Source organism: Oncorhynchus gorbuscha, linkage group LG11 (assembly GCF_021184085.1).
Source record: "Oncorhynchus gorbuscha isolate QuinsamMale2020 ecotype Even-year linkage group LG11, OgorEven_v1.0, whole genome shotgun sequence".
Classification (NCBI taxonomy): Eukaryota; Metazoa; Chordata; class Actinopteri; order Salmoniformes; family Salmonidae; genus Oncorhynchus; species Oncorhynchus gorbuscha.
The window spans coordinates 56,401,235-56,412,968 of NC_060183.1; the positions used below are offsets into that span (position 1 = coordinate 56,401,235).

General features: G+C 42.4%; 1 protein-coding gene across 1 annotated transcript; it reads right to left on the minus strand.

The window, feature by feature from the left end:
• Positions 1-2,705: 2,705 nt before the first annotated feature.
• Positions 2,706-11,158, minus strand: LOC124048970 (mitochondrial fission process protein 1-like). The gene is made up of 6 exons (XM_046370204.1): positions 10,990-11,158; positions 7,681-7,808; positions 7,127-7,359; positions 3,445-5,867; positions 3,053-3,271; positions 2,706-2,943 (listed from the first exon to the last, which is right to left on the minus strand). Exons 1-4 carry the CDS (start codon positions 11,057-11,059, stop codon positions 5,795-5,797), a joined length of 504 nt encoding a protein of 167 aa, XP_046226160.1. The 5' UTR covers positions 11,060-11,158; the 3' UTR covers positions 2,706-2,943; positions 3,053-3,271; positions 3,445-5,794.
• Between the last annotated feature and the right edge of the window lie 576 nt (positions 11,159-11,734).

Below are 11,734 nucleotides of genomic sequence, written 5' to 3' on the forward strand. Positions count from 1 at the left end.
TCTCCACTTTGCTGACCTTCAACACTGGGGCCCCACAAGGGTGCGTGCTCAGCCCTCTCCTGTACTCCCTGTTCACCCGGCCATGCACACCTCCAACTCAATCATCAAGTTTGCAGACGACAGCATTAGTGGGCTTGATTACCAACAAGTGGCTGAAAAATTTTGGCTTCTCACCTAAAATCCTGACAACCTTTTACAGATGCACAATCAAGATCATCCTATCGAGCTGTATCTTAGCCTGGTACGGCACCTGCACCACCCTCAACCACAAGGCTATCCAGTGTGTGGAGCGGTCTGCACAACGCATCACTGGGTGCAAAATACCTGCCCTCCATGACACCTACAGCACTCGATGTCACAGCAAGGCCAAAAAGATCATCACGGACATCAACCACCCGAGCCACTGACTGTTCACAGTGCTACCATCGAGAAGGCAAGGTCTGTACAGGTGCATCAAAGCTGGGACTGAGAGAATGAAAAACAGCTTCTATCTCAAGGCCAGCAATTACTAACTCAGAGAGGCTGCTGCCTACATTGAGACCCAATCTCAATCTCACTTTAATAAATGGATCACTAGTCACTTTATACAATGCCACTCTAAATAATGGCACTTTAATGTTTACATATCTTACATATCACATGTATATACTGTATTTTATACCATCTATTGCACCTTGCCTATGCCGCTCGGCCATCGCTCATCCATATACTTACATGTACATATTCTCATTCGCCCATTTAGAATTGAGTGTATTAGGTAGTTGGGGAATTGTTAGATATTACTGCACTGTCGGAACTAGAAGCACAAGCATTTCACTGCTCGCGTTAACATCTGCTAACCATGTGCATGTGACAAATAACATTTGATTTGAAGTGTATCAGTTAACTGTATTCTGTAATTAGTTACAAAACAATATAAATGCAAGTGTTTTCCTGCTTATTGTCTGATATTACAATCCTCCATAATCAGCTGTTTACCATGAAAGTATTTTGCAATGAAAATAGGGTTGGGGCATAGGATTTAGGCTTGGAATGACATGTGGCCCATTGTTTACCTTGTTACCTGGCAACAACCACAAAGACATTTCAAAGAGCTGTCAGTTTAGGTGAGCTCATGAATATAAGCTCCTCCCCAACTCACCCTGTTCTTTCAGGTTTCCAGGAAGTTAGCGATGAGAGAAGAGGAAACAATTCTGAGCATTGTAATACTGTAAACATATTACTGGGAATGTTTGTCATTGAAAGGCTATTTTTACTTGGGAAATGGGATGACTGTACGGTATATTTAATATACATATATTTTGTCTGCTTGACAAAACCAATGTATTGTGAAAGTAGACTTACCCAGTTGAAGGTCTATGTAAGGTCACCATTTAATATGAAGCCGAAAGTTTATTAGCTTAGTGTTTACACAGGCAGCCAATTCTGATATTGACTAATCAGATCAGTTCTGAAAATTACCTGAACATGGCGTGAAAAGACCAATTAGTGGAAGAAAAAAAAATCCTTCCCCAGTTTTGTTTGTGGTCAGTTCATGTGCGCCATTTCTTTTTTCCCAATTTTGGTCTGAGGGAGAATGATGTTAATGAATCGACACACACTGCCACCCAAACGTAGCCTTCTGCTGACCTCAAAATCGAGGGCAATCATTTGTGATCTGTCCATGAATTTACCCGTTTTTAAATCTACCGTGAATGAAATGTTCTAGCCTATTCTAATCCATATGATTTATTTTGTGTGAGGGTAGGCCTGTGGTAAATATAAGTCTTTAAAAAGATAATACAGAGAGCAGAGATGCTGCGGTTAAGTCATTTTAGGCACGGTTGATTCCTAAATGTATGAGGGGAGTGACTTGAGGTATGTGGATGGAAGCGAAAAGGGGAGGGGGTTCTCTTGGCCTTCTACCCAGGCACAAATCAAAGAGGGATGTGGCTATCGGAGTGACAGATGAACAATGCGCCCCTTTTCCCAGCGCCTGTGAACACACCCCCAGCCATCACATATGGGAAGATTAATTCAATTCATCAGCACTCTTTCTCCTTGGGCCTCCTAATAATTGGTAGGGTGAGCCGCATGATGAATGTGTTGGGATTTGAGACGGGACGTTCAGCTCACAAACAAGTCACATGGACACACCTCTTCAACCTGCCAATCGCAACAGTTGTGATAATGAGGGACGCTAGACCACAGTGGGAAAATAAAACAGCGACTGCCTGGGAGCAGATTTTGAGGGAAGGAAAAACCGGTAGAGAGTTTCTGATGCGGTCCCATGCCATCTGTTCTATATGCAGATTGTTTAAAAGCCAATACCCTAGTGATCCTAGAACAAAACGACCCCTGGTGGTATGCAATGGTATATTTTTAAAGTTGCTCTGAAAATCAGCATCAAATAAAGAACCTTTGGATTGCAGTCATTATCACAGTAATGTTTCGCAATCAGGAGCACCATTAGGTCAGTCACCTGAAATGACACCAAACAAGTCCAGGAATTTGTCCTAAATGACAGCTTACCAACAACCCTAACATAACATAAACATAAGGTGAACGCGTCTATCCCAAAGAAAACCATTTTGACAACCTAGAACTGCCTAGGTCCAGATTTGGCATGCGTTGTGCCATGTAGCAGTCCCAGTAGCAATCGATTCACTGACATCAGGAAACTACGAGGTCTTGTGTTTGTTTCATGTAATGGACATACACAGCAGTATGATTTTACAAGATGCAGAAACTAACATTTATTAGCAACAATTTATTTTCAAACCAAACAGAGCAGAAAGCAAATTGGTTAAACATTTGTCAAGAGGTCTCTGCGGGGCCGGTAGCCTATTCTGCCTCCCCTCCACACACACTGGTAGTAACCCACAGCCAGAGCTCCCATAGCGGTCAACAACACCATAGGGACCACCAGAAACAGAACCCAGACTGGAGACTCAGTCAGCTCACCTGAAAAATAGAACGCATTTTCAATGAGTCAAATGGCCTAAACTACAAACCACAGTATTGCAAACACACTAAAGGGGATTATTGAATGATTGAGAAACCATCAGCTCACCTTGTTCATTGGCACCAAGAGACTTGTCTGGTCCAATGGGTTGGATCTCATCTGACTCATAGGGTTGAAGCGCATCTGAGTCATAAGTCTGAAGCTCATCTGAGTCATAAGTCTGAAGCTCATCTGAGTCATAGGGCTGAAGCTCATCTGAGTCATAACTCTGTGGAGTCTCCACAGAGATGGTCCACTGGTCTACCCTGTATCTTATCTGTGGAACTCCTACAGTAGGTGGAAGGAGTGTCACTGAAAGTCATTTTAACTAGCCATTTAGAATGTCGTCCAACTTTTAATTGGTTTCCATATCGGCAAAATTAAAATGAATCCAAACTTTAAAAATTATCGAGGCAGACCGTACACAAACATTTAGCAAGTTATCAAATATGTTAGCATACCTGTTTGGGCCACAGCTGTGGGCACAAGCATCAAGAACAGCACACTGTGGATAAACAACATCTTTCTGACAATATGCTAGCACTCAGACCACCTGGACATTTTATGAGCTAATGCACTTAATCAAAAGAATTGCTGTCAGCTGTGGATCACTTACTCAATCACAACAAATTTCTTAAACTAGAATCTTGGCTCGTTGAGGTGATTGATGTGATTGGCTTTGACAGTGGCACTGTGGGCATTTTATTGGTAAACCTATGTTGTGGCCGTACAATCTGCAGGGAATGAAAGCTGTGACTGGCTGCATTGAGAAAAATATGTGCAATGTTGTTTAAAATCAATACAGCAATTTGTACAACTTGTTAGACCTTATTGTCAAACCACGAACACAATTACACAACCATATCTCTTCGGGAGAGTTGTCAATCATATTCCCCAGAGGAACGCTACTGAGACAGTTCTGTGCTACTTGTTGCCAATGAGTGTGTCATAACACATCCATAGTTACTCCTTTTTTTCCTGACACCACAGCATGAGGAATGGTGTACTGTGGTATGGATTTATGAAGGTTCAAGTACATTACTGGTATTTGCGACAGTGTTTTGGCTGCGTATGAGGGGTTGCCGTTTCATTTAAACAAGTGTCAAATTAATACATATGAAGAAACGTATTCTCACTGATAAACTGAAAACATGTTGAATATGTTCAATTGTTTGCACAGGAAAAAAAAATGTATACAATACAGGATATTGTTTTTCTACAGTATATATTAAGGAAACAGTTTCCGAGTAGGGGATGGCTAAATAGCTGCCCATTGCAGTATTACTTCCACTTTCGATGATAAATTACTATCATTTTGTCAAAGAACATTTTTTTCAATTTCTCTGACAACTAAAAGAAAATGTAAATATACATCAGTAGCAGGTTTGAAAACATATTTGAATTTTAAGGCTAAAACAAACATATTATGAAATTAACAACAGTTAAACATTCCCTTGTTTCCAGCATGAAAATATATTGATATCGAAATATGAAATTGATTATGTGACTATGTGGGGAAATAATTAGAAAAAAACATTCAAACTATCATAAAAATGTTGCGTTTTGGTGACAAAACATTTTTAAGTAATCAATATATTAAAAATACAGAAGTTGACTTATAACAGAAGTTAAATGAAAATTATTGCTTAATATTTGTTCTGGTGTATGAACAATTGGCAACATTTCCCAATTCAGTGTATCACATTAATTTACATCAGGGCTCTCCAACCTGTTTTAAAACCAACCCCAGTTGATTCAGCTTATCAACCAGCTAATTATTAGAATCAGGTGCGCTAGATTAGAGTTGGAGCAAAAACATGCACAACAGTAGCTCTTCAGGAACAGAATTGGAGCGCCCTGATTTACATATTCCAATAGCATTTCCCATTTTTGAATAAGATGACTCAGATTCCTTGCATGTTGCAGCACAGCTTTGTATACTGATGGGTTCTCTTCCAGAGTAGCCTAAATCTTTGGCAATAATTACAGTATTTTATGCATATTCCCTTCATATGCTTTCTGCATAGGGCATGTTACACAACTATTACAGTACTTTCTATGCCTTAGATGCTACCAAAGTAACTGAATCTTTAGAGCCAACCAAAACCTCAAGAATTCTTACATCTAATCGGTTCACCTCTGTAATAAATGACAAGAAGCAGTCAGGTTAATCTCAAGACTGAACATTGGAAAGTGCATCACAATATACTCTGTAAATATCTATTCAAAGTGACAGACCACCGTACCAGACATTATTTTTGAGGCAGAAATAAACAAAAACAACGGTAGATGTTAACATGTAATGAAAATAGGGCCTTAATGCCAGGTCTAAGGACAGTGACCCGAATATTCCCAAATATGGCTAACATCAAGAGTTACCTGGATACATGCCAAGTGGAGAAAAACAGGTGGGCTCTGCAGGCCAGTAGCAGCCACAGGTATTCAACTCCAGTGCTGGAGGGCAACACTGTCTGTTGGATCCCGTTTCTCCCTGATTCTAAGTCATTGACTGGCCAAAGAAACATAGGTCCCCCTAACTTGGAGTTTAAAATGAAAAGATGGGAATAAACAGAGGGGCATAGACAAGTGGCAGACAGTACAGTGGCCCTGGAGGACTGGAGTGGAGTAACCCTGCTGTATTGGCTTTGTGATTCACAGTGATGTTACAGTAGAGTGATCAGCAGAGTTTTCAGATGGCTTGGGAGGAAGTGCTGTCTGGGACAGAGGGTGGGTGGGGTCAATTTCCTGGTGGGGCTAACCTGTCCGGGCCAGGGACACTAGGACCAGGCTGCAGGGTGGTCGTGGTGCTTATTAGTCATGCCTCTCTCCTGCAGATTGACCGTAGACCTTACGCAGGCTGGAGTCCAGCAGGAAATCCACTCCCCTGTGGACAAAGAAGGAGAACGGCTTTAAGGTTAGAATGTAGCAAGGATGGGACCTTTAAAAAAAAAAGTCTCCTGGCTCCCTACAGACATCATCAAGTACATATAAGCCTATAGATATGAATGTGTTATGCACTCACCGCAAATGGGCGTAGGCTATATCTCACAGCCATGCAAGATACTCCAGTTGTAAACGGTGGAGTCAATATTTGGAGTTTCCCATATTTTCAGAAATAGCATGCTGACCTATTTAAACTGCTGTTCACTGACAACCGTGCAACTCAACAATCAGCCGTTTGAGAAAAGCCATGTGCTGCCCAAATTGCAGGCTTCCAGACTAATCAAACCATTCATGTGATAAAACATAACAGAAATTTCTTCAGAAGCAAATGATCCGTTATTTATGTCTGTAAATAAATGTAATGCATACCAGAGGTGGGAGAAGTCCATCCGCACCGGGGATTAAATATAACCAGCCATTCAGAGCTGGGGGATGGCAGAAGCCACGATGGGGATTGCCCCCATCCCTCCCTAAAAACCGGACCCTGAATACACCTACCTCTCTTCAACAATGGATTCAGATAAATAAAAATGGTGGCTACACATCTAACACCACATTAAAAAATACATTTTCTTAAATACATTATGGTGTGCAACTCCTAACTGGACACTTAAAATGATGCAGAGATTTTAAAAATGTAATGCTGTTTTCTAAGGTAATGTGTGGATTTTTCCTCTCAATGAGCTGGGGAACACATTCAGGCTGTGACATTTAACTGTAGGCTAATACCTTGGCACACTTGGGACCATAAACATTGATGGGAAAACGTGCCAAAGTACACACGCTACTGTTATTTCTTCCTCCCGCTCACATTCAGGTTCTTTCTTTCTCAAACACACGCACCTTTATCATGCTCTCGCTTTTATCATGTTATTTCTTCCTCCCGCTCACATTCAGGTTCTTTCTTTCTTTCTCAAACACACACACTTTTATCATGCTCTCAAACACACACACCTCTCATGCTCTCAAACACACACACCTTTATCATGCTCTCAAACACACACACCTTTATCATGCTCTCAAACACACACACCTTTATCATGCTCTCGAACACACACACCTTTATCATGCTCTCAAACACACACACCTTTATCATGCTCTCGAACACACACCCATTCACTGCCTCCCTATCACATATCTGGCACACATTCAGACAAACATTTTCTTCACTATCTAACACCCTCACCCACCAACACAAACCTGTCGATGGGGCGTATGATGAAGGGGATGGTGGAGAGGCCGATGGCCGTGGTGGTCCACTTGCGTACAGAGAGAGGCAGGCGCGTGGTTCTGCCCAGGAGGTAAAGAGAGGCGGCACACACGCGGTTGATGGTGAAGCCTGGGATAGCGACCGAGGCCAGGGCCTGCCATACAAACGTATCCACCACTGCTACAGCCACCTTGGTTGTCTTCCCTGGGTTGTCACCATGCTCCTACAGCACAGGGAAAGACATAGAGTGTGACATTCTGTGCTTCAGACCACTTTATGTTTCAGTGTGCGAGTTGAGTTTTGTTCTATGACACATTCTCTAGGGATTTTCTGGAAAGGCTCCATTTACTTTGGTATGCGTTGAAAAAGGCAATGTCATTTGTAAGTATGTGTTCTCTACATTTTTGGAAACTCAAGTTCATAATATAAATGCTTCACAGGGCAATAATTTCATGACCTCTTAAAAGAATGGTAGCTCATATCAATACAAATGAAGACAGGATAAGAATGAGAACAGCTTTTACAAAATGTTGCCCTTCCTTACCACGGCAGCCTTCTTCCCCTTGTCCACAGCATCAGCGGAAACATACACGGTGGCAACTGCATATGTGGCCCATACAGCACTCACTGGCACCAGGGCACGGAAGGCCTCTCCCACCTCGTTGGCATAGCCTGTGGGCACAAGACGACATGACAGGGTAAGATACAAGCGCAATTAAGGCTTTAACTGCCTCACTGTTGTGAGAGGCTTCTAAACAAATCATAGTCAACCCCCACCGGATGAGAGCTAGGGGCCGGAGGTAAAACAAAATGTATTAGAATAATAATTAAAAATTTCCTTATTGGACCTCTGCCATGTTAAGGGGGGTACATTAATATTCACTTTTGTTTGGGGCTGTGGGTAGTAGCAATAACCCCCCTGACACGTTTCGTTCCATAGAATGGGCGGTGACCTTTGGAGCAATATGCACTGTCCGCTCCAACAGGGTTGGAATGACTAATAATGCCCTTGGTCTGTCATTAGACGCTTACACAGCTTCTCCTGCTGTGTTGGCTGCTGCTGAAGCTGTACTGCCACCCTGTGGGAAAACATTACACAACATCAGGTCTGTAGGCCTTTACACACGACACAAGGTTATATGAGAGATACACTTTTGTATATAGTGTGTGGACACCCCTTCAAATTAGTTGATTGGGCTATTTCAGCTACACACGTTGCTGACAGGTGTATAAAATCGAGCACACAGCCATGCAATCTGCATGCGGCAGGCACGCATGGGGCAGCAGGGTAGCCTAGTGGTTAGAGTGTTGGACTCGTAATTGAAAGGCTGCAAGTTCAAATCCCTGGGCTGACAAGGTACAAATCTGTCGTTCTGCCCAAATGTTCCTAGGCCGTCATTGAAAATAAGAATTGGTTCTTAACAGACTTGCCTAGTAAAAGAAAAAAAGACAAACATTGGCAGTATAAAGACTTTACTGAAGAGCTCCGGGACTTTCAAAGTGACACCATTGTACGATGCCACCTTTCCAACAAGTCAGGTTGTCAAATTTCTGCCCTGCTAGAGCTGCCCTGGTCAGTGCTGTTATTGTGGGAAGTGGAAACATCTAGGAGGAACAACTGCTTGGTTGCAACACTCACTACAGAGTTCCATACTACCTCTGGAAGTAACCTCTACGTAAATAACGGTTTGTCAGGAGCATCATGAAATGGGTTTCTGAGCAGCCACACACAAGCCTGACATCACAATGCCAAGCGTTGGCTGGAGTGGTGTAAAGCTCACCGCCATTGGACTCCGGAGGAGTGGAAACGTGTTCTCTGGAGTGATCCTTCAGTCCGACGGATGAATGTGGGTTTGGCGGATGCCAAGCGAACCCTACCTGTCCGAATGCATAGTGCCAACTGTAAAGTTTAGTGGAGAAGGAATAACGGTCTAGGGCAGTTTTTCCTTGTTTCAGGCTAGGACTCAATTCCTTTGGAATGAATTGGAAGGCTGTCTGTAAGCCAGGCCTAGTCACCAAACATCAGTGCCCGACCTCACTAATACTCTTTTGGCTGGATGAAAGCAAGTCCCCGCAGCAACGTTCCAACATCTTGTGGAAAGCCTTCCTAGAAGAGTAGCTGTTATAGCAGCAAAGAGGGAGGGGGGGGGTGGAATGAGATGTTCAACAACAAGCAGGTGTTGACATACTTTAGGACATACTTTTGAACATACTTTAGGACATGTGGCACATCTGTTTACCTGGTACCTTTACCTGGTAAGGCTACTTAGCTGGCTAACAACCTGGTAACGTGACCAATGACCAGTAGGCTATGGTTTAAAATTATATTGGAAGAAAGGAAAGGTACTGGTTAGCTACTCCAGGAGATGTTATGCCTATCCTAACTTTTGAAACACCTTTTACAGTGCTCCTATACTGTTTGGTGCGGGGGGCACCAGTGCTATAAGTTGGGAGCATCAGTGCTATATCCTGAGTACCCCAGTCTGTTTTTCTGACATTCTAGTCATTCTCGCCACTCATTATCATGCCAATGTCGTGTTTGGTGTCAAAAGGAGCTGGAATGATAGTGTAGCGGAGTTAAGAACGTGCTCTAAACTCACTCCACAGCTAGCTTGAAATGTAATTTTTTTTCTATGGTTCAACTGGTTTGTAAGTTGTCAAGGAGGGCAGTCACGTGTGTTTGCAACCAGATGAGCCCGGTTATGGGCTATACTATTAGCAACACACTGACGTGGGTTTCAAAAGCACAAACAGATCTGGGACCAGCCTACCAAAGAAAAGGTTCATTTAGAGCCCTGCTTGTGCTAACACACTGGCAGCACTAAACAAAATTCTGTTACTTCAGTGAATCTGTTTCTGGGACAGGTTACGCTACTCATACAGCAGAACAACAATACATTCTGAACAGATTCTCAAACATTGTCCTTTCTAACTATGTAGGCTACTGAATGTGCTTTACAATACACTTATCAATAATTGATTGAAGTTCATTATAATGCTATAAAGATGCTTCATTTGATAAACATAAAGAAGTAGTTGTATGCAAAATGTTTACGTGGGTGAGAAAGACAGGGAGAAGGCAAGGAGAGAACCAGTCAGAGTCAGTGTTAGGAGATAGAGAGCTGTGCATGCAGGCCATAACAGTCACCAATTTGCAGCTGGCCCTGGGGTTTATTTTAGTAACATAGCACATTTCAATGTCGCCCCCAGCCAATAAGAGAACCCAGCAGAAAATGTCAACGCATTGCACAATGGCTAGTGTTATTGATCCCTTAAAATAAATGTAGAAGGCCCATTTAGCTTGAAATCAACCTGATTGCCTTATGACAATGAGGAACAGATATCCTCTGTACAGTTTTGACTCCAAGGTCAGTATGGAGTAATGGTATTGCAATGCAGGGACAGCTATATTAAATGCAGCTATCAGGCCTACTACGCTGAGATTCCAGACATTGTATCATTTCAATGGAACTCGTGCTTAAATATGTGATGAGCATTTACTTATTTGTCAATAATGAATCACTACTAGGAAGTGCCATGCAATTTACCCAACCCACTAACCTAACTTGCTGTTTGAATGCAGGTATTAGATTGCTAGCTAACGTTATTTGAATACATTGGTATTTGATCGGGTTGCTGGGCTTTGAAGTGGTCGAATGCAGCCATTACAAAACAATATCACGGAAAGTATAGAGCATATATTTATAAGTCGTTCAAATTCAGACGTAAAACTGGATAGCTCACGAGCTAGCAACCCAGCTCGAGCTTGTTCTACTGGTTTACGCTTGTTCTTAGCGTGATGGCGACATCCACCTGGTTCAAGACATCCAAAAACACCACTTTTATTGCATACCTAAGAAGCGGACCCATGTGTCACGATAAATATCGACCTCCTTGCTTGTTTTTTCTTGAATTTGATCCATGCTTCGTCTTTAACCCCATGTACAGAGATGTCTCAAGTGTAGATAGAGTCCCAACTGGAAGCTGCGAGTCAAGTCTTGCAATGCGCCACACCGAGGGAGTGTCTAAGACTGTATGGTGCTATTCAGAAAGGGAAAAAAGCCAACTGTATTTGTCTGACTTCACATGTGTTATTGGTAAATTATTAGGTCTATTATCTTAAGAATCAACCAGTATACATTTACAAATTGAATCTTCCACAGAGGGATAAAGTTCGAGTCCCGTGACAAAAGTTAAGAATTTCTAGATAGTCCCTGATGACAATTTACATAATTCATATGCCGGAAGTTAGCGGATATAGGAAGAGAGAGACTCAACTCGGTGGAAAATCTGTCTCCCTCCAACAGGTGGCGTTTTTCACACCCACCAACTTTGAGAAGAAAAAAAACATTTTATGTTGGAGTTGTCTCGAGATGGCTATGCATTATCATTGCATGAGGCTTGTAAGCATAGCTTCGGCAGTTGACATTAACAACCCTTTGGAGCCATGCAGCCCGCCATGCCTCTTTGTGGACAACGACTCCCATTGTTTGGGCGGAGAGACATGTAGTATCTTGTCAGTTTATCCCTAATCTTTGTTTATGCGTGAAAGGTTTTTATGTAGCACTATATTGGAAAACTCCAATATGGTATCCTTC

Bases quoted from the DNA above. Each gene is read 5' to 3' on its own strand.
- LOC124048970 (XM_046370204.1), bottom strand. From the start codon at position 11,059: ATGGATCAAATTCAAGAAAAAACAAGCAAGGAGGTCGATATTTATCGT. The intron at 7,809-10,989 runs GTATGCAATAAA...TTGTGCCCACAG, and splicing joins CACATGGGTCCGCTTCTTAG to GCTATGCCAACGAGGTGGGA. The intron at 7,360-7,680 runs GTAAGGAAGGGC...CCTGTGCTGTAG, and splicing joins AGGGGAAGAAGGCTGCCGTG to GAGCATGGTGACAACCCAGG.